The 23,782-nt window shown below is 45.9% G+C and overlaps 1 protein-coding gene across 4 annotated transcripts in view; it reads left to right on the top strand.

The window, feature by feature from the left end:
* Herc4 (HECT and RLD domain containing E3 ubiquitin ligase 4) overlaps positions 1-23,782 on the top strand; it is a 281,533-nt gene that overhangs the window by 43,188 nt on the left and 214,563 nt on the right. For all 4 annotated transcript variants that reach the window (XM_055063579.2, XM_050196063.3, XM_055063577.2 and 1 more), the window contains exon 7: positions 23,192-23,322. In XM_055063579.2, the coding sequence (XP_054919554.1) occupies positions 23,192-23,322 (131 nt within the window). The remainder of the gene's footprint in view (positions 1-23,191; positions 23,323-23,782) is intronic.

Here is a 23,782-nt window from a genome sequence, read left to right as displayed (position 1 = left end):
AATGGTGGAAAGTGCATCTATGTAATCTAGGGCCCCGTGCCATGCATCAACATGGCAAGCTGTTGATGGGCGATTAAAATCTGTAGGAGACCCTTTGCTGACCTGTTGGAGGCAGTATGCTTGCATTTCTTTCACATAGATTGGATTGCAATCTTTTTGAACCGATATCAGTGTGTATGCTTATAATGATAATCGAATATAACGAAAATATTTTTGTGTTGGATGCGACTTTGCTGTATTGAGGTTTCACTGTAATATAAGTTTATTTAAGGATTCTTGTATTAATGAAGTAATCAGGAACCAACTGTTGCCCTTATGCATTCATAAGCATCCTCTTTCATTTTTGTAACTGTGACTGCTGAAAGCCATGGATGTGTGAACCAATGCCCACAGTGCTCCACTGTACATCATCTCTCTGAGCTTTAGTATCACTTCAGTAATATAATTCACCACCAACAGGTAGTGCCGCCATATTGGTAATTAATGAGATTTTTTTGCTGTAGTTTTCAGCATGTTTTAGCTTTGAATTTAAAGAAAAGACGATTGCTGTTGGGCGATTCCATGAGAGATCATACATGCATGTCCGCTTGTCATGTAGGAATATTCAAGCTGCACTGAACCGAAAATTTGATTCCCGAAAGGCGTTCCCAGCAAGCCAAAAAGATGTTTGAAGGTGGCGGCATGAGCGTCCTCCTATTGCTTACCACGATATTTTCGGATTTCATGGCCAAATTAGATGCAAACTAAAAACTTTGTGTCGAAAAACTTTTTCTGCTCATTTTAATATGCTTCACAGTAAATTAGTTCCATGCATTCTTTTATGCTGTCCACAAACGAAAAAAAATGGAAAAAAATTGCAAACATGCCCCAAATCAGAAAATTTTTAAAACTTTGATGCATCTTGGCGCATTTTCTATTTCACACAGAAACTTGAAAAAAGTGTCAAGCATAAAATGTTCTCTTTGCAACATTTGTTCAAAATATTATCTTCCTGCATGAAAAACAAGAGAAGAAAAGCCTACTAGTTAAACAAGTTTTCTTTCAAAAAAGCTCATTTTCAATAAATGAAATTCAAAAAACTCTGGTTCCAGTTTTGAAAAAAATTTTGGATGGAAGTCCGCTTATGTCGGGCAAAATGTGGGTGTGATATGTTTTCTCATTTGCTTTATTCACAAAATATAACGGGCCAAAGTGGCTCATGTTGAGCGTGCTGGCTTTAATGTCGCAATGACTCGTTCCGGTTTGATAAGATTTACTCTCTTTTAAAATAAGAAAAGGCAATGATTGCCACAAATGAAGGAAGGTTTACCTGGGGTTTTTATTGTGGCAAGAACAGAGAATGTGTTTTCTGCTTTGTTTTCTGGGATGCAAGAGAGAAGAAACTCGATACTAATTGTGGTGCTCGAACAAATTTATTGCTTGCCCTTTGCGGTTAGCATTTAAAAGGGTATAATCACCTTCAGCTGGCTAGAGGCAGTTCTCGACACAGACAGCACATGTCCACTTGACTGATCGCGGGCACACATCCACATATGCTATGACTGAATTCCCAGCACATGCAGCACTGACTTCCACTACACTAACTTCTGCTGACGATGCTTCTCAATGGCTGCAGCAGGCACAGGGCCACATTTGATGTTGCCGCTAAGTTGGGAGACAATCTCATGTGCCGACTGAATGGAGCGCTTCCAGACCTCAGGTTGCGCAAGGAAGCTTGGTGCTTAAGGAGTCCACCCACACTGTAACAGGCATTCTTCCCGTGCCCGGTAGTGGAAAATATCCACCTCATGGACGTATACTTAGTGGCACAACTCATAAAATTGGTACCTATTTTTAAAATGGCTCACTTCACCATCGCTGACGTATTTACGTGACAGTAGGTGGTTGCTTTTTCACCTAACACTTTGTGCACTCTACCTAGGGTGTAGCAGGCGTGCGCTGCGTCGTGATACATGTTGTCGCTTATGACAGCAAAGCTGTGTGTTGCTTTCCTTGTTGTGGCGACACAGATGAAAATGGAGATTTGTTTCTTGTGCCAGCAGTACGATTGTGTTTCATTTGAGAGAAGTACAGTCCAGTTTTCCGCAAGATCAAAATGCAGAACAATGTTTTCATGCTGCTTGCACTTCTTTACCTCATGAATAGCTGCGGCTTGATTGCGGTGTATGTATTTGCGAGGAATCCATTTGGTCACGCATTTGCCGTGCTCTTCTAAAAAGGGTTGGAGATGACGTCTTCTTGATCAAGTCACCACTTTCCCAAACAGGAAATGTGACCTCATCCTTGTCGACTGTTCCCAGACTGACCAAAGTGAGGCTTTCACTCCATGGGCAGTGCTCGCATTCACCTAACGTACAATCTGCGGTTGGGTAGCTGAAAAGCGCTATAGCGCTATAAATGCAAATGCAAACCTCTTGTTGTGGTGCGAGCAGCACCCATTTTGGATGCAGGCTGTAAAACTTTTGGGGTGAGCTGCTTTGCACATTTCGAACGTCTCGCGGATCATCATCATCATTGTGAATGGTTGGGAGGCAGGGAACAAAGTGTCTTTATTATCAGACAAGGGGCTGCTTATATAAGGACAGGTACAAATATGAGCATGCGCACTTCGTACCGTAAGGGCACGTGTTAACATGACAGTGCGCATACTTACATCTTCCTTCTTTTCGAAGAGAAAACAAAAAGAAGAAAAAAACTTCAAATTCGCATGTCAGGGACCTAATGCTGCGGTCTCTCAGGCAGGGGGTAACGTTGTGGCGGTCTACGCAGACGGTTACTTCTACGAAGAGTGTCCTCAGGTTGTAGCTCTGCCATCTGGTCAGGCTGGGATACCGACTCCACAGAAACTGTAGCTTCAGGGTCTGACGTAGGTTGCATTTCTTTGGAACTGAGATGCTCCCTGGTGCGCCGCAGCTCTTGTCCGCTGTCTGTAAGTAAGGTGTACAACCAAGGTGTGCCTGCAGGGCCTACAACCACAGCTGGCAACCAGGTTCTGCGTTTGGTGTCGTACACTGATACTGGAGACCCACTGCGAAGAGGGGGTAGGCGCTTGGCCTTCTGGTTGTAGAAGATCCGCTGCTTTTCTCTTATTTCCTGGAGGCGATTGCGAATGGCTTGTGGTGGCACAGTCTGCGGTTTGAGGTGCTGGGAAAGAACCGGCAACTGCGTCCCTGTTTGGCGGCCCATCAACCTTTGAACGGGCGACTTCAGTTGCTCGTCCCTTGGCATGTTTCGCCACTCCAGTAGGGCGGTGTAAAATTCCAGGGTTGCGAAAGGACACTTCGTTAGCAGTTTTTTCGCCTCCTGCACTGCACGCTCCACCATGCCGTTACCACGAGGATAGTACGGGCTTGAAGTTACGTGGGCAATTCCGAGCTGCGCAGCAAAAGAGCGGAAGCACGCGCTGTTGAAAGGTGGGTCGTTATCACTGCACAGCTTTGCCGGGATTCCGTGAGTCACAAAGATGAGTATGCACGCATTGTTTACCGCTGTCGCTGTTGTAAGACGTAGCTTTTGAACCTCGAAAAAGAACGAGTAGAAATCCACAAGCACTAGGTAGAACTGGTCATCGTGGTGGAAAATATCAAGCCCTACTACTTGCCATGGCAGGCCTGGTATCTCGTGGCTCAGCATAGGCAGTCTAGTGTTCCTGCGCTTGTACTTTTCGCACGCTGCGCATGACTTAGCTAGAGCCGAAATTTCTGCGTTCATGCCGGGCAAGAACATTACTTCTCTGGCTCTCATCTTCATTTTTTCTTCGCCTCCATGTGCGGTGTGTTGCAAGCGCAGAATTTCCGGTCGCTTGGCCGGAGGAATGACTATTTTGTTAGTTCTGAGTAGCAGGCCTTCCTCAACATGCAGCTCGTTGCGGTAACACCAGGATGGACGCAGGGCATGCGGCACATGGTTGTTCGTTTCCGGCCATTCTGTGCTCGAGTAACGGCGCAGTTCAGCCATGCTGGTGTCCTTGTTAGTTTCGTGCCGAATACTCTCGAGCTGCTGGTCTGACACAGGAAGTGAAGAAATAATGCTGACTTGAAATTGTTTTGTCTTGTTGGTTAGTTCTGTAGCACTCGGGAAGCGAGAAAGCACATCAGCTAGAAATAACTCCTTGCCTGGTTTGAACGGGACCTTGATTGGGAATCTGCAAAACAAGCCTCATGCGCTGCAATCGTAGCAGGTATTCACAAAGTGGCTTTTTGAATATAGATTCCAGAGGCCTGTGATCCGACTCGACGGTAACCTCTGACTGCCCGAAGATATAATCTTGAAATTTTGTGCAACCATGAACAATTGCTAATGTTTCCTTCTTGATCTTCGCGTAGCGCTGCTGTGCTTCCGTTAGCGAATGGGATGAGTAGGCAACTGGCTGCCCATCCTGTAGAAGAACGGCTCCTACGCCATGCTGACTGGCATCTACTGACAAGGTCAATGGTTTTTCTTGGTTAAAATAGGCAAGGACTGGCACTTTTGTGAGGGTCACTCGAAGCTGACGAAAGCTGTTATCTTGCTGGTCTGTCCAGACCCACGCGACGTCCTTTTTCAACAGCTCGCGAAGCGGCGCTGACAACGTGGATAAGTTAGGGACAAACCGAGCCATGAAGTTGATCATGCCGAGGAAAACTTGCAGTTGCTTACGGTTTTGTGGTGGCGGGACTTGCATGATGTCTTCGACTCTGCTCGGGTCCAGGCACAGCCCCTCTGGAGTCAGAATGTGGCCCATGTCTGGACTCTGGGCTGGAGGAAATTGTACTTGTTCTTATTGAGCTTCAGGTTGTGTTGTCTACACCGGGACAGCAAAGCTACTAAATTTCTGTCATGTTGCTCTGGTGACTGTCTCCAAACCAATATGTTGTCCATAACGACAGCAACGCCCCTCAAGCCCTCTAGCACCTGGTGCATCACCCACTGAAAAATTTCCGGTGCGGAAGCGATGCCAAACGGCATGTGCAGGAATCTGTATCGCCTGTAGGGCGTACTCGTAGTGCATAAGCGGGAGCTCGGCTCGTTCAACTTAAACTGCCAGAATCCTGACGATGCATCCAGAGTAGAAAAGAATTTCGCTCCATGCAGCCGCGGTAGGATATCTTTTAACGTCGGCATGTGGTAGTGCTCTCTCCGAAGTGCCTTATTTAAGTCGGATGGGTCCAAGCATATGCATACTTTTTCTTTCCTTACTACCACAACCATGTGACTAGACCAGGAAGTCTGTTCTGTTACCTTAGCAACGGCGCCGTCGTGCTCCATCCGGTCCAGCTCAGCTCGGACGTGCTCCTGAAGGGCGATGGCGATTTGCCGCGCTGGCTTGACGACGCCTCGAGCTTCAGGTTTCAGCTCCATGTGGTAGGCTACATCTGATTTCTCCCAGCCCCTGGAAAACATCTCGAAATCTTTCTACTATTTCTTTAGTTTCCAAGGCGTCCACGGTGTTTATGCGGCCAATCAGCCCTAAGCGTTCAGCCACCTTGCTACTCAGTGTAACAGGAACAGCTTGTTTCACGGTAAAGAATAGCGCCGTTGTAGACTGCATTGTACTAGTGATCTGAAGCTCGATCTTCTTCGTCGCCTTTTCTATGTGTCTGAAAAACGACCGTAGCGTAGAGCAGCAGTCTTGTGCTGGCTTCGTAGTTATGTTTCCGAGTGTCACTCCGGGCATGACGCAACAGTTGGCTTCGGTATCAATTTTGCAGCATATGGCGGAACCTGCAATGTCGGCAGTCGCTGACCAGCGGTCGTGGCCATCAGTGGCATTGACTTCGAGGGTTTGAAGAAAATAGCCCTCGTCCTCTGCCATTTCGGCCTGTTTTATCTTGCATGCATGGCCCCTTGGTCTCGCTTCTGGTTGATGACACCCCTGCGCGAAGTGGTTTCAGCCGCCACACTTGTTACAGCGCTTGCCTTGGGCAGTGCACCTTGCTTTTCTGTGTATGTAAGAGCAGTTTGAGCAAATTCTGAGGCTAGTTTTTGATTTCACAGCATGTAAAGTGGTCTGATCGGTTTCGCTTACTTCTGCTTCCCTGATCTCGTTAAACTGCTCCTTTGCTTGTTCCCCTGCTCGGCATATTTCCACTGTTTTGGCATACGATGGATTTTAAGACAGAAGTTTCTGTTGCAAGTCCTTGTTTCTAACTCCTAGAATTATTCGACTGCGCAGTAATCTGTCCTCTAGTTCTCCGAATTCGCACAAGCGAGCAAGAGTTCGGATATCGATCAGCCACTTGTTAAAAGATCCGCCCTCACGTTGATCTCAGGAGCCGAAACGAAACTTGTTGAACGTTAAGTTCTTCGCTGGTTTGTAGTGGTCCTAGAATTTTTCAATGAGCTTATCGAGGTCTTGCTTTTCGTCCTCATTTGCGAATTTGAAGATATAGAACACCCGCCTTGCTTCTTCACCAATTATCACAAGAAGTGTTGCTGCCTGAACTTCTTTAGGCTGCTTCCTTAGTCCGGTCGCCATAGAAAATAGAGTAAACTCACTTTTCCAGATGATCCAGTTCTGGTAAGCGTCACCCGTACTTTCCAGTGGCTTTGGCGGTGGTAGAACTGTCGACGTCATACTTCTTTCTCGGGAGTGTACTAGGGGTGCAGCTGGATGAGGGTGCGTGGAAGAACAGCGGCGAATGCGACTTGCGAAACGCGTCGCCGCCCCACTTCTGACACCATGTGAATGGTTGGGAGGCAGGGAACAAAGTGTCTTTATTATCAGACAAGGGGCTGCTTATATAAGGACAGGTATAAATATGAGCATGTGCACTTCGTACGGTAAGGGCATGTGTTAACATGACAGTGCGCATACTTGCATACTTACAATAATAATAATAATAATCATCATCATCATCATATTTTATGACCACTGCAGGACGAAGGCCTCTCCCTGGGATCTCCAATTACTCCTGTCCTGCGCCAGCCGATACCAGCTAGCACCCGCAAATTTCCTAATTTCGTCGCACCACCTAGTCTTCTATCGTCCTCTACTGCGCTTCCATTCTCTTGGTACCCACTCAGTCACCCTAATGGTCTAACGGTTATCTATGCATTACATGACCTTCCCAACGCCATATTTTTCTCTTCATGTCAATTAGAATGTTCTCTATACCCATTTGCTCTCTGATCCAAACCGCTCTCTTTCTGTCTCGTAAATTTATGCCTGGCATTCTTCGTTCCATCGCTCTTTGTGCAGTCCTTAACTTGTTCTCAAGCTTCTTTGTCAGTCTCCAAGTCTCTGCCCCATATGTGATCACCGGTAAAATGCACTGATTGTATGCCTTCCTTATCAATGATAACGGTAAGTTTCCAGTCAGGAACTCACAATGTCTGCCGTATGCGATCCAACCCAATTTAATTCCTCTGTGAATTTCCTTCTCATGGTCAGGGTTCCCTGTGATTAGTTGACCTAGGTAAACATACTCTTTCACAGACTCTAGAGGCTGACTGGCGATCCTGAATTCTTGTTCCCTTGCCCAGTTATTCATCATTATCTTTGTCTTCTGCATATTAATCTTCAGCCCCACTCTTACACTCTCTGTGTTAAGGTCCACAATCATTTGTTGTAACTCGTCCGCAGTGTTGCTGAATAGAACAATGTCATCGGCAAACCGAAGGTTGCTGAGGTATTCGCCGTCAATCCTTGATCCTAAACCTTCCCAGTTTAATAGCTAGAATATTTCTTCAAAGCACGCAGTGAATAGCATTGGAGAGACTGTGTCTCCTTGTCTGACTCCTTTCTTTATAGATATCTTCCTACTTTTCTTGTGTAGAATTAAGATATTTCAAAGATATGAATGAAGATATTTTCAAAGGTATTTACGTAAGCGGTCTGTACTCCTTGATTATGCAATGCCTCTATGACTGCTGGTATCTCTACTGAATCAACTGCTTTTTCGTAATCTATGAAAGCCATATAGAGAGGCTTATTGTACTCTGCGGATTTCTCTATAACCTGTTTAATGACATGGATGTGATCCGTTGTTCCCTTGGTTGACTAAAGTCAAGTGTTGCCCTTATCCTATTGGAGATTATTTCGGTAAATATTTTATATAATACTGGGAGTAGGCTAACAGGCCTATATTTTTCAGTTCTTTAATGTCTCCCTTTTTGTGGATTAGTGTAATGTTTGCATTCTTCCAGTTTTCTGGGATCCTTGCAGTTGATGGACATTTCGTATAGAGAGCCGCCAGTTTTTCGAGCATTATGTCTCCTCCATCTTTGATTAAATCGACTGTTATTCCATCTTCTCCTGCCGCTTTTCTCCGTTTAATGTCTCGCAAGGCCCTTCTGACCTCATCTCTAGTTATAGGAGGAATTTCTGTATCTTGTTCATTATCGTTCCGAATGGAGTTCTTCTGAGTCCTCTGGGTACTGTACAGGTCAGTATAGAATTCTTCCGCTGCATTTATTATACCTTCGAGATTGCTGATGATATTACCCTGCTTATCTTTTAGTGCATCCCCGCAAAGGCGTCTGCGTCAGCAGGCGTTTGTTGTGTTGCGACACCACGTACCCGAGCACACGAGGGTTGGACCCTCCCGCGTGTAGCCGTGCGCGGCTTAGCCGTGTCCGGGGAAAAGGGGATCCTGGGGGTTGAGCCAATGCCGGGTGTTTGGACCTATACGGCCCCTCGGCGGCGGCAACACACCCCTTTGGCCTCGGCTTCACGTAGACGGCACCCCCGGACTGACCCACCCGGGGGAAATCGGCAGTCGCCTTTTCCTGTCCTCCTCTCCAATCTTCGTCTTTCTCTCTCGTCTTTTTCATCTTTCCTGTCTTCTCATCACTTCTCCTCACTTCCTAGTTTCCCGGCGGCAAGGGTTAACCTTGTGTAGCTAGCCAGCCTTGGTTATGCTGTATTTGGTTATAGCAGCGATGTACGGCTGGCATTGGCAGGGTTTCTCTAGCAGGAACTTCTGTCACGTCCCCCTGTTGGGCTCCATGGTGGGTAGTCAGCATCGCGGCCGAAAACCCAACTGTACTCATGGAAAATGCTTTTCCTAAACTCCTTGATCGCCCTCAGAAACGAGGGCGCACCGAAGAGGTCTTTCAGTTTTTCATGCGCCAAGTCCACAATTTTCCTCGTTTTCACGTGATCCACGCAGAAAAACCAGCTAAATAAGTGCGAACAATCTCCCCGTTCCTTGTATCTAAGACCCTTACCGAAGTTTTTGGCCCAGGTTATAAGGCGTCGAGGATGGCTAGCGGTGACCTCCTCTTGGAGCTCCGCGATCTGAAACAATTTGAGAAACTGCCTAAACTAGTATCATTTGGGGAGACCCAAGTAGTAGTAACCCCGCACCGCACGATGAATACCACCCGTGGCGTTGTCTCGGACAATGATTTGCTGGAGCTCACTGAGGCTGAACTCTTGGAGGGCTTCAGTGAACAAAATGTCATAAATGTCAAAAGCATCAAGATGAGGCGAGACGGTAAAGAAATTGCGACCAAACACCTAATACTCACCTTCAATTCAAGTGTCCTGCCCGAGTCAATCGAGGCCGGGTACATCATGCTTCGTGTAAGACCGTATGTGCCAAATCCCTTGAGATGTTTCAAATGCCAACGTTTTGGCCACAGCTCGCAGAGCTGCCGAGGCCGCCAAACATGTGCGAAATGCAGTGCCCTTGAACACGCCACTGAAGCATGTAAGAACTCTCTACACTGTGTAAACTGTGATGGGGATCACGCCGCATACTCGCGGTCGTGCCCCTCCTGGAAGAAGGAAAAAGAAATTGTAACCATAAAAGTAAAAGAGAATATATCGTTCAAAGAGGCACGAAGGCGGGTAGCATACCTGCCAAAGAAAAGCTTTGCCGAAGTGGCGCGTCAGGGGGCAGCGTCACAACGGCCTCCGGCGGCTGTCCGACCCACAAGCAGTGAGTCGGCAGTCACACCATCTGCCCCCGCGGCGGTTGCAGCTAGCGCTGCTCTGTCAACCGAGGAGAAGGGACCATCGACCCCGCAGGTGGGCGCAGCCGAGGCTGCCTCAACCTCCCAGGTCCCTCCCAGCGCTGGCAATGGCCAGCGTAGCCAAATCCCTCAGGGAGCCCCATCGACCTCCGGGCTGGTGGGCGCAGGGGTCTTGCCCTCCAAGGCGGGACTCCCCCTGAAAACTTCTCGCTCGCAAGAGCACGTGTCCGGCGCCTCACAAGAGGCAGTGGACATAACACCTATCCTCAAGGCGCACCAAGCGCCTAAGGAGCGGCGAGGCTCCCTCGAACGCTCCAGAAAGGGCAAAACTCCCGTTACAGGGCCTCGAAAAGGCTCTGTAATTTAATCTCTGTAATTTCCATAATCACTACTTCTGTTTCTGTACACACAGCACCTATTAACTTCCAATATGGATGCACAAATAATTCAATGGAACGTCAGAGGTCTTCTCAGAAACCTTGATGATGTGCAGGAACTTATACAAAAACACAATCCAAAAGTGCTGTGTCTACAGGAAACACACTTAAAACCACAACACACAAACTTTCTCCAACCGTATGTCAAGTTTCGCAAAGATCGCGATGATGCTGTCGTGTCATCAGGCGGTGTTGCCATCTTTATTCATAAAAGTATTTCCTGTCAGCGTTTACAGCTACAAACGCCCCTTGAAGCAGTGGCGGTTCGAGCAGTTCTTCTAAATAAACTTGTCACCATTTGCTCGCTTTACGTACCCCCACAGTACAAATTAAACAAACATGAATTTCAGTCATTTATAGACGAATTGCCAGAACCTTATGTTGTTCTTGGCGATTTCAATGCGCACAGCTGCCTGTGGGGCGACTCTCGTATAGACGCGCGAGGTCGTCTTGTTGAACAGTTCCATTTTTCTTCCGGTGCGTGCTTGCTGAATAAAAAGGAACCCACATATTACTCTCTAGCAAACAGAACATTTTCTTCAATAGATCTTAGTATAGTTTCCCCGTCTATACTGCTCGAACTTGAATGGGAAGTTACGAAGAATCCTTACGGGAGCGACCACTTTCCCATACTGATCAGAACATCTAAAGAAAACGAATATCCTCCACAAGCTCCTAGGTGGAAGATAGACACAGCCGACTGGGACAAATTTCGAACTCTCACAAGCATCTCATGGGCCAACATGTCTTCGTTAGGAATTGATGCTGCTGTGGAGTATCTTACATCATTCATAATAGATGCCGCATCAAAATGCATATACGAAGTGAGTGGTCTGGCATGCAAACGACGTGTACCGTGGTGGAACAGCGAATGTAGGATCGCCCGTAAGAATCAGAACAAGGCGTGGGGGTTGCTACGCGCTTCTCCCACTGCAGACAATCTTGTGAACTTTAAAAAAGTAAAGTCCCAAGGCAGGTGAATCCGCCGACAGGCCAAAAGAGAAAGTTGGCACAAGTTTTTGTCGAGTATTAACTCGTTCAGAGATGAGGCCAAAGCCTGGGACAGGGTTAAAAAGATTAGAGGGCGGCAAACATATTCACTCCCTCTGGTAAATACACAGGGCGATACACTGCAAGACCAGGCAGACTCACTTGGGGAGTATTTTGAGAGCGTGTCAAGTTCAACAAAGTATTCACAATCCTTCCTCAAATACAAACAAATAGAAGAATGTAAGCCTTTCATCAGGAAATGTCGTCAGAATCAACCATACAACCGTCCTTTTAGTATTGCGGAGTTTAGAGCTGCCTTGAGCGCATGTAAGAGCTCTGCACCTGGATCTGTCAGAATAATGTATGAAATGATCAAAAACCTACACAATGACACACAAGTTACACTACTCGCACTTTTTAACACTATTTGGGCTGTGGGATACCTTCCAACCGCATGGAAACAAGCCATGGTGGTCCCTGTTTTGAAACAAGGCAAAGACCCTTCCTCAGTGGCAAGTTACCGCCCGATAGCCCTCACAAGTTGCCTTTGTAAGGTATTTGAACAAATGATTAATCGCAGACTCATACATTACCTTGAACTGAACAACATGCTTGATCCCTATCAGTGTGGTTTCAGAGAAGGGCGCTCCACAACTGACCATCTTGTACGCATCGAAGGAAACATCCGTGACGCATTTGTACACAAACAGTTTTTCCTATCCATATTCCTCGATATGGAGAAAGCATACGACACGACGTGGCGCTACGGAATCTTAAGAGACTTGGCAGAAATGGGCATTCATGGTAATATGCTAAGCCTCATAGAAAGCTATTTGTCCAATTGCACATTCCGTGTAAAAGTTGGCAATGTACTGTCACGTCCCTTTACACAAGAAACTGGTGTACCCCAGGGAGGCGTGCTTAGCTGCACGCTCTTTACAGTGAAGATGAACACGCTTCGTGCTTCATTACCACCGGCCATTTTTTACTCTGTCTATGTGGACGACATTCAAATAGCTTTTAAATCCTGTAACCTCGCAGTGTGCGAGAGACAGGTACAGCATGGTTTGAACGAAGTATCAAAATGGGCAGAGAAAAACGGATTTAAAATCAATCCTCACAAAAGTTCTTGTGTTCTTTTTAAACGAAAGAGAGGGGTGGTCCCGGATCCTTGCTTAGAACTGTGTGGACAACAAATTCCTATCAACAAAGAGCACAAATTCCTAGGTATTATACTTGACGATAGACTCACTTTCATTCCACACATCAAATATCTCAAAGAAAAATGTCTAAAAACAATGAACTTAATGAAACTTCTATCCAAGACTACGTGGGGTAGTGACAGAAAGTGTCTAATGAATCTCTCTACGACTGGCCGCTCCACTTACAGAGATCATACGTCAGCTTTACTTATTTCCTTAAAGTGCATTCTATTCCTGAACACCCATGTTTTAATACCATTACCGATATGACGTATGCTACACTTTTCCGCAACCGTCCGTCTATAAGACAGCCTTTCTCGCTGCGTGTGAAGGAGCTTAGCGATGAAATGCATGTCCCACTCCTGGAGCACCGCTTAATGCGCCCAACCAAGCTATTACCTCCTTGGGACTGGCAGGTCACAGAATGTGACGTATCCTTTCTAAAAGTTTCAAAGCATGCTCCAGAGGTAGAAATTCGAATGCATTTCCTAGAACTTCAGTACAAACACTCGTGCACAGAGTTCTACACAGACGCTTCCAAGTCACATGCCGGAGTATCCTATGCAGCCGTCGGTCCTTCTTTTTCGGAATCCGATGTACTACATCCAGAAACAAGTATCTTTACGGCAGAGGCCTACGCTATATGGTCGGCTGTAAAGCATATAAAGAAAGCAAAACTCCAAAAAGCCGTTATATATACAGACTCCCTAAGTGTGGTGAAGGCCTTAATGTCACCCTACAAACATAAAAATCCTCTACTTACTGAGGTCTATTCCGACATGTGCAAAGCTTATCTATCTAACCAGCAAATCATCATATGCTGGGTACCCGGCCACAGGGGAATCGAAGGTAACGTTTTGGCAGACCAGATGGCTACGTCAATTGCACTCCCTGCTGTTAATAATACTGCTTTGGTGCCTCTCACAGATCTGAAACCTTACATACGAAAGAAACTGCGAAACCACTGGCAACGCATGTGGGACGCAGAGATAAATAATAAACTGCACGTTATAAAGCCACAGTTAGGTTTTTGGCCCTCCCCAACAAAATCTCGGCGAACAGATGTCCTATTCTGTCGCCTCAGAATAGGACACACATTTGGCACCCATAATTATCTGCTTACTGGAAGTGAACCTCCAATCTGTGGTAGATGCGGTGAGAGGCTTACCGTCCTCCACGTGCTCCTGGAGTGTCGGGAAGCCGAAACGGAGAGAAACATTTTCCGCTTGCTTACAAACATCACATCCCTCTACACCCGGCTATGTTTCTTGGTAAGGAACCGCTCTTTGACACCAAGACGGTCCTCAGCTTCTTAAATGATGTCGTACTACACGTTATATGCCCAATAAATTCGTAGAGCGTCCTCGCTCCAGAGGATGCCGCTGCGATAACAGTTTTGCATAGCACATGCCTCCAGGCCCTTGTTTTTCAAGGGCTCTAAGGAGGCAGTAGTGCTCTAGCATATCTTATAACCCTATATATTTTTACGCATCGTATCATTCTATTTAAATGCATCTTAATGTTCATAGTACACGTCATAAGCCAGCGCCATAATCTTATTATACAGATTTTGCGCACTTTAGCGCGACCATTTTTAAGGCCCCTCTACAGCCACGTCACACCAACTTCATCAAACTCATGATTTCACGGCAAACTCATTAACACGGACATGGCGCTCTTTGGCCATACTTGGCCCTTGCGCCATAAAACATCAAACATTCATTCATATCTTTTAGTGCATACATCTTGGTTTGTCCTATGCCGAATTTTCTACTCACTGATTTCAGGCTGCACCCATTTTTTATGGCTTCCTCATTCTTTCTCATGTTATAATTTCGAATATCACCTATTTTCGCCTTCTTAATCAGTTTTGACAGTTCTGCGAATTCTATCTTATCTCTTGAGTTGGACACTTTCATTCTTTGTCATTTCTTTATTAGGCCTTGCCTATTGGTTGCCTTGGTGCCTTGCCTCCCGCTTCAATTACTGCCTCTGAAGTCAACCTCGTTACGGTTTCATTCATTAGCTCTATGTCATCATCATCATCTTTCTGTTCTAAGGCTGCAAATTTGCAAGTACCAGCCTAAATTTGTCTTCTTTTACCCTTACTGCCTCTAAGTTGAGGCCACAACCTCTAAGGGGAGGTTGTGGTCGAATACTGCACCAGGGAGGCCAATTCCTGTCCTGGTGAGGGAGTGTCTTTGTTCAAGCTTAGTGGGCCTTCCTAATTTGGTTGTACCTGGATTAGTATAGCCCCACTCGCTCTCTGCATCTCTTGCCGGTGTCAGGCACCACTCCAAGCCTGCAGATGTGGTGCACTGGAGGGTGTCATACGCCGATACACCATCGTAGATTAAAAAAAAAAGGGGGGGGGGTGTGCAGGGGGAAATTTGAACTTCCCACTATCGCAGCCGAGCATAAGATATAGCTCAGTAAGATAATCCCGCAGGCGGCTAGGCTACCTTGTCGCCGAAAAGTGTGGCCCAGAGGTCCTTACATGCCTAAGAGATCTACTGATTTGTTCGCCCTTTGTGGGTTTTGCTGATCGTCATAGGTTGCACAATATAGTATCAATTCTTCCTGGTCCTAACATCTTGTTTCCCAAATCTCACGCACGCACGCAGTCTTGAACGCGCCTGGGTACACGGTATATTTTAGCTGAAATTGAACAGCACACAACACTTGCACGTAAAAATAAAAAGGGAAAAGTTTTCAGCACTTACCGGGAGGCCCCGGGCCGCGTATCATTCGTTCGGCGCATCTGCGTGTCTCTTGGCGTCCGAAAGCTAGCGCTCCGGGGTATCCAGAACGGTGAGTCGTGTCACCGTATCGATACCGCTCTGAGCCTGGCGCAAAGGGAGCAACCTTGAAAGCTCCCAATGGTGTCTCTACCCTTTCTTCAGCTTTGGACAGCGCTTATAATAGAGCTAATGAGAAGGAGGAAATGGGGGTGGGGCATAACTGACCCCGTAGTTTTTCTGGGAACGCTGCGGCCCTAAACGCTAGAAAGTTGGGAATTGTATGCCTCCTTTAACCTACAGTGGCGCCTTCTTTGATCAGTCAGACATGGTTTGGATATTTCGCGCTTGTAAACAATTGGTGGCTGTGTTGCCGCCGCGGTCGCAATACAGTTCTCGGGATTATAAACGAAAATAAGCAGGAAAGAATAACTGCAGATGTAGACAAAAGGAATGGACGCATATACGATGGTTCTGACGTGCTGGCAATCTGTGTGTTACCCGCCGTGGTTGCTCAGTGGCTATGGTGTTGGGCTGCTGAGCACGAGGTCGCGGGATCGAATCCCGGCCACGGCGGCCGCATTTCGATGGGGGCGAAATGCGAAAACACCCGTGTACTTAGATTTAGGTGCATGTTAAAGATCCCCAGGTGGTCCAAATTTCCGGAGTCCCTCACTACGGCGTGCCTCATAATCAGAAAGTGGTTTTGGCACGTAAAACCCCATAATTTAATTTTAATTTTTAATCTGTGTGTTAACTTTACAGCGAGGTGTTGTTGCTGCATGCTTTTACTTCTTCTTTGCGGGGATATTGGAAGGCATGAAAGCACATTTTGAACGTCTCGCGGTTACGTGTCATAAACCGCTTCGTGACATATTCTCTCTGGCCATTCGGGGTGACTGATACAATGTCCTTCTTGGTCAGGCTTTGCCAAGAGCACCCAAGTTCATCCTTGGTGAAGTAGTCTAGTGTAGCTTGTACATCCGGTGGGCTTAACCTTGACCTCATGTGCAGATCAAAATCTGACCACATTCCATGCTTCTCGCGCCAATTTTCGGCCTTTCTGAGCATGTACGTTGTGACAGCTGTGATTGCCTCTTGGAAGGCGTTTGTTTTCAACTTCTGGTGGCACAATGGTTAAGAGGGGGAGGCACTTTCGATAGGACCTTGAAGCCTCGCATGCTTGCTTCAAGGTATTTAACCAGCTAGAGCCTGCACAACATTCTGTCACAAACGGTTCAAGTGTACTGACGCTTCCGTATGCAGTGCTTAAAGTTGAGCATATCTTCATCACCACGACGCTTTAAATCTCGGCCCGTTTTCTCTTTCCGTAAGATCGTCTGCTGCATTTGTGAATGGAAGATGGCGGCTTCAATGGTGAAACATCAGAAGAAAGGTGGACATAACTGTTGAAGTCGTTAATCACTTCTTCCTGAAGGAATGCCTCGTCTGCTTCATCGTGGGTGTCACTACATGAAGACAGCATTTCCTTGAGGCGCGAAAAACAGTGCTGGCAGACCTCATCAGTGTCATGAATATCCTCAGCCTCTGGCAGTAGCTTCCACAGGGAGGCAACATCCAAAACCTTTATGCAACGAAAATTTTTCTTAGCAATCGTCTTGTGAATGTGTAAACAATCGGCATAGAATACTCGGACCAAGCTACGAGAGAGCATGCATCGTGTGTACGGAACAGCTAGACCAAGTTGAAATGTTTATACTAAACAACGCCGCTCTCTTTCTGTTGCTTTTTCTGTGCCACTGTCGTGACTGAGCCTGCAGAATGTCTCTCTGTTTCATGTTTTATGAACAAGACCGTCTACAGCTTTTCATTGTGAAAACATGTGGGCCACACTAGTTATTGAAGGAAAATGTCTGTCTGGCACGATCAGTGACCTCTGCTGTTCAGTGTGGGAAAGCGCATCAGCAAGGTATTGACAAAACATAATAAATTAGGCAACTTTGGCTCAGTCATGCCGCACGATACTTTTCGGGACAGTTTAAACGCAGAGGTGAAGGCCGAGCTTAGACAGGAAGACATTAGCTGTGAGTGATCTGGAAAACTTGTGATAATGGGAAACGAAATGAACGGCTTTTTTTGAAAGGCACAGTGTGAGTCACACGTGGTGGTGCGGAAGAGGGTTCCAGTATCCATTGCACGTGGGGGATGGGGAGCAGGCAGTGAAGTAGCACTTTCATAATGGCGCACCTGCTCATTATGGAAGCACTCTGTTGCTTATGGATTAGCCTGCCTTGGTGCCACTTACAGGTGATTTACTGTGTGCACCAGACAGGTTTTGGCAAAGTCAGCCACAACATACGCTTGTGGTATCTCGCATGCTGTTGACAAGCGAATAATGGAAGTGTAAGTGTGATGCCCACGAAGGTTGTAGGCTGCAAACTCAGTACGCATTAGCACTTTATAGAGGGCGGCAGCCCGCCACACTGGCACAACTAGACACAAATAAAATCTGGCAACACCTTTTTGTTGAAAACAAGCTGCCAATGCAAAGTTCTGAAGCAGCAAAGAAATTAGAACTAGGTTTGCGTACAATGCACACTGATAGAAAACCAGCAAAGGTACTGACGCCAGCTTGCTCAACATGGGCCACTTTGGCCCATTATATTGTGAATAAAGCAAATGAGGAAAAATAAATGTTATTTTTTGAAAATGAGTTTTTTTTAAAAGCCTTGCTTATTTAACTATTTTTTCTTCTCTTGTATTTCATGTAGGAAGATAATATTTTGCATAAATGTTGCAAAGAGAAGATTCTATGTTTGACACTTTATTTAATGTTTCTGTATGAAATAGATAAATTTTTAAACTTTGATGCCTCTTGGCACTTCTTCTGATTTGGACCATGTTTGGAATGTTTTTACATTTTTTTTCGTTTGTGGACAGCATAAAGAAACACATAAAACTAATTTACTGTGAAGTGTATAAAATTAGAAAAGTTTTTCGACACGTTTTTAGTTTGCATTTAATTTGGCCGTGAAATCGGAAAATATCGTGGTAAGCAATAGAAGGATGGTCGTGCCAGCACCTTTAAATATTTTTTGGCTTGCTGGGAACGCTTTTCAGGAATAAAATTCTCGGTTCCGTGCAGTTTGAATATTCCTACATGACATATAAAAAAATCCAGACAAAATATCAAACAGACATGCATGATTGATCTCTTGTGGAATCGCCCTGTTGCTAAACATGGTAATTGAAACACGCAAATAACTGGTCATCTATTAGTGTAACAGAATGGGTGCAGTGGAGAGGGAAGGGCAGTTGAGGCTGGCAAAAGACCAGGAGGTGTGCTGATATTAGGAAATTTGAAATTGGGATTAGTAGGCAAGACAGGAGTAGGATGAAATCAATGAGAAAGAGCTTTGCCCTGCATTGGGCACCTAATAATAATAATAACATTATTGCTGGTTTTTACCCATGTCATTTAACCATGAGCAAAAACAGCCAAGTGAAGTACAGGAACATGTTGGCCTATGTGGAGACGGTCCGTGGTGGTTTCATAGAATTTAGATACCAGCAGCTCCAAAGTGATATGCAGAGACTGCTGTTACTTGGCCCTGCAGTCAGATTTTTAAAGACGAGGTCTTCGCTGACTTAAAACGGGCTAGGTATATCTGAGATCTGTGTATTTTACAGCTACATCCAGAGCATTGTAGCGAGTTGCAAATGGTATCAAAATGTAGGTCTCAAAGAAGCAGAAAGCGAGAATAAGTCACAGAGTAGGTAAAACTAGTGGTAAGGACGCGATTAGCACCAATATAATAGAAAATTAACCATGTTGCACTATAACCTCATAAAGGGTGCACTGCCATATACAGGTTGTTTATTAGCTGCACCAAATTTTTTAAATTAGAAAAATATAAATCATGGTAATGTTATGTTTACCTTTTCAGTGTATGGATTGGTAGCCTCTAGATACAGAGCAATTGCTGCACTTACGTGTGTAATTAGCGCAGTCACGGTAATTAACTTTCTAATTATCAACAATAGGTGGCTACAGCAAATGAGTACTTTGGGGCCTGTCCTCGACACTACCTATCCCAACAGTAAAATCTTGAATAGCGGTGTTCAAGTGGGAGATAAGCTAACAATTAGTTCCCCTTGGAAGGCTCCTTGAAACCGAAACTGGCTGGCAAAAAAGCGCTTATGTCGTCAATGTCCCCCCTCCTCCCTGCCTTTCATCATGTCTCCGAGATCACTGCCGGTCCAGCCCCGCGAGCAGCCTGCATTATCTGCTTGCTGTCTGCAGGTTTAGCCCAATGCTTCAATGCCAGCGGGCCGCCAAATTTATTTCGTCATTCCGTTGGGTGCCACGTGTCCACTTCCACCGACAAAATGCCGTTTCAGGTTTTTGGATGAGAACGACGTTTAGACAAAATTCACTTTCTCTAGGAAAGCTGTCTCAAACGCGCGCGTGCAATTTGTGTAAATAAAAATGCGTAAATTAAAACAGATGGGACCCATAACTCACCGAGTGAAGGAAAAGAAAGATGGAAAGGAATACCATATGGTCGACGCTACAGACTGATATGATGACGTGCCTGCAGTATCTAAAAGCCTGAAGAGTGGGGTGGGCACTACAGTCATAGGGAAGGAAATTCTACAGTGCCAACGTGGCGCCCAACGGAAGGACGAAGTAAATTTGGCAGCGTGCCGGCATTCAAGCGCTAGGCTAATGCCACAGACAGCAAGGAGATAATGCAAGCTGCTCGCGGGGCTGGACCAGCGGTGACCTCAGAGACGTGACGAAAGGCAGAGGGGTGAGGGGGACATTGACGACACAGGCGCTCTTTTGCCAGCCAGTTTCTGTTTCAAGGAGCCTTCCAAGGGGCACTAATTGTTCGTGTAGCTCCCATATGAACACCTCTACTCAAAATTTGACCGTCGGGATAGTGTCGAGGAAGGGCCTCAAAGTACTCATTTTTTTGTAGCCATGTATTGTTAATTATAGGTTAATTACTGTAACTTTGCTAATTATGTACATCATTGCTGCACACTCGAGTGGTAAACATAATGTTACCCTGATTTATATTTTTCGAATTTTAAAAATTTGGTGCAGCTAAAGAAAAAACACCCTGTATACACATGTTGAAGCAAGGCCTCTGTTCGCATAATTTTGGAAAATGGAGTGAGTTCGTTTGGATTAAGCAGGGCTTGCACGAGGCAATGGTGTCTGGGAGGTGGCTTCACCTTTGCCCACAAGAAGCAAGAATTAGTTGGAGAGTAGGTAAAATTGGTGGTATGGGCATAACTAGCGCCAATATAGTTCAAAATTAGCTACATTGCACCATAGACTTTACTATCCCCGGAATTGAACTACCTGGCTTCTTGGTCAAAAAAGTTTGTTCAAAAAAGGAAAGGGTAAACTAAAGTGTTTATGCTGAAGACATCATCATCATCATCAGCCTTGTTACGCCCACTGCAGGGCAAAGGCCTCTCCCATACCTCTCCAACTGGCCCGGTCACGTACTAATTGTGGCCATGTTGTCCCTGCTAACTTCTTAATCTCATCCGCCCACCTAACTTTCTGCCGCCCCCTGCTACGCTTCCCTTCCCTTGGAATCCAGTCCGTTACCCTTAATGACCATTGGTTATCTTTCCTCCTCATTACATGTCCTGCCCATTCCCATTTCTTTTTCTTGATTTCAGCTAAGAGGTCATTAACTCGCCTTTGTTCCCTCACCCAATCTGCTCTTTTGCTACACCCATCATTCTTCTATCCATAGCTCGTTGCGTCGTCCTCAATTTAAGTGGTGGAGCCCTTTTCATAAGCCTCCAGGTTTCTGCCTTGTACGGGAGTACTGGTAAGACACAGCTGTTATGCACTTTTCTCTTGAGGGATAATGGCAACCTGCTGTTCATGATCTGAGAATGCCTGCCAAACACACCCCAGCCCATTCTTATTCTTCTCATTATTTCAGTCTCATGATCCAGATCCACGCTCACTACCTGCCCTAAGTAGACGTATTCCCTTACCACTTCCAGTGCCTTGCTACCTATCGTAAACTGGTGTTCTCTTCTGAGACTGTTAAACATTACTTTAGTTTTCTGCAGATTAATTTTTAGACCCACCCTTCTGTTTTGCCTCTCCAGGTCACTGAGCATGCATTGCAATTGGTCCCCTGAGTTACTAAGCAAGGCAATATCATCAGTGAATCGCAAGTTACTAAGGTATTCTCCATTAACTCTTATCACCAATTCTTCCCAATCCAGGTTTCTGAATACCTCCTGTAAACACGCTGTGAATAGCATTGGAGAGATCGTATCTCCCTGCCTGACGCCTTTCTTTATTGGGATTTTGTTGCTTTCTTTATGGAGGACTACGGTGGCTGTGGAGCCACTATAGATATCTTTCAGTATTTTTACATATGGCTCATCTGCACCCTGATTCCGTAATGCCTGCATGACTGCTGAGGTTTCGACTAAATCAAACGCTTTCTCGTAATCAATGAAAGTTATATGTAAGGGTTGGTTATATTCGACACATTTCTCTATCACCTGATTGATAGTGTGAATATGGTCTATTGTTGAGTAGCCTTTACGAAATCTTTCCCGGTCCTTTGGTTGACAGAAGTCTAAGGTGTGCCTGATTCTATTTGCGATTACCTTAGTAAATACTTTGAAAAAGAAACTGACAAAGACAGAATGGAGAGACATAATCGGCATTTAATCATTAAATCATTTGGAGCATGTTTTACGCCAACCTTGTCTTTAGCGGCGACACTTGGTTGACCCCCCCCTCCCCCTTCCCCCTTTTTTTGATAACACCCTTATGGTGCTGCTTATTCAATGCAAAAACGGAGGGCAATTTCAAATGCAGACATTTATTGCACCACTTATGCTGTGTGAGTGTATCTGTGACAGATGTCTGCAAATGGAAAAAATGCGCCAGACCTGACCACTAAATCAGGACCTGTATCTCTCTCCTGTGGGTTGTGGGGTTCTCCTCCCGTACTCTTGGGACAAAGGAACGGCAACACAGTAGTGCAAACATTCACAAGGGCATTTATTGCACCTTTCATAGATCAATGCCTGCTAGCCGAGTTGCTATCCCCAAAACATGCTGATGGGCGCGCGACAAATCTGGAAGTCCGACTCACCGCGACCGGATAGTGAGCGAATATGTTCGCCCCATGCTGCATCCCAATGCCTGGTCGTTCGCGCATACGGTCACGCGAACGGTGGCACGTTCAATGGCGGCCACGCGAGACGGTCTCGCAGAAGCCTGGATCGGCGCACGCGCAGCACGGCACGTCCGTACTGCTTGCTGTCCCGAACCAAAGAGGAAGCGCCTTGTCTTTCAGCGCCCCAGTAACCCCGCCTGTCGGCGGCGTTAGCAGCGCAACACTCGCGCCATCTCTCGTACTGTGCCTCAACCACTCCGACCGCCGCGGGCGCCAGGCCACGCGAGCCATGCGGGAAAACCAACATATCAGGGGACGCGTGAGAGTCGCGCATCCCCACAGGGTCTCATATTCATGCTTATCAAGGTGCAGCACATTGCTGCAGATTACTTGCTTTTGAAACCTAGCAGAGCTGCATATTTTAGTGAACAATGTTTTCTGCTAGAGTGTACTAATTGTGTGCACCTGTTAAATAATTGTCATTTTCATGCAGACAAGCTCTACACCTGCTACAGTGGTTGCAGTGAGCGCAGTGAAACCATATGTTTATCTCTTAGGTTGCATAGAGAACTTTCAGGTTTTTAACTAAATCACACTGAACATGCTAATAATGTGCATGTACGAGTGAATTGAAAGTTGCACTGTATATAACTCTTTGTAGTTTGCTCACTTTGCTAAGAGTAAAAAAATTTTTCAACATATATTAAGGCATGTAATAACTGTTGCTTGCTCACTACTTATGTCTTTGTACATCAGCTCAGCAGATTTGAAACTTATATTTGCAGGATGGAGGTGTTTTCACATTTGGTGCGGGCACCTATGGGCAGCTGGGTCATGGAGTGAAAGTGAATGAAGCAGTACCACGGCGCGTTGTGGAACTTATGGGCACTGCTATCACTCAGCTTTCATGTGGCAGGTAAGTCTTATGGATACTAAGCATGTGAGAGCAATCAAAAGTGTGCACTTAGTACTTGCATATTCTTTCCCCTCCTCCTCCTGTTTTGTTTGTACTGTGTTGCGTTTTGATGTTGTTCAAAAGGGAATTCAGCAACTTTACAGGGTTTACAGTTCAATACTTTTCTGAAATCGAAGGTTTGATGGTAGGTAGTGACTACAGTGACGGGGCCCGGTACTTTAACATTGCACTACAGTGAAGGGGCCCGGCACTTTAACAACAGCACTACAGTGACGGGGCCCGGCACTTTAACAACAGCACTGCAGTGACGGGGCCCGTCACTTTAACAGCACTGTAGCGACGGGGCCGTCACTATAACGATGTCGGTATTGGGGGCGAGCATAGAGTTTCCTACAAAAACTAAGGGGGGCGAGTGCTTATGGAGTCGCCAATAGGTGTTCTGTGGTCGCCATCTGTTGGA

This window comes from Dermacentor andersoni, chromosome 1 (assembly GCF_023375885.2).
Source record: "Dermacentor andersoni chromosome 1, qqDerAnde1_hic_scaffold, whole genome shotgun sequence".
Classification (NCBI taxonomy): domain Eukaryota; kingdom Metazoa; phylum Arthropoda; class Arachnida; order Ixodida; family Ixodidae; genus Dermacentor; species Dermacentor andersoni.
Note: the sequence above shows the minus strand (reverse complement) of the source record. Positions and strands in the feature narration are given on the sequence as shown.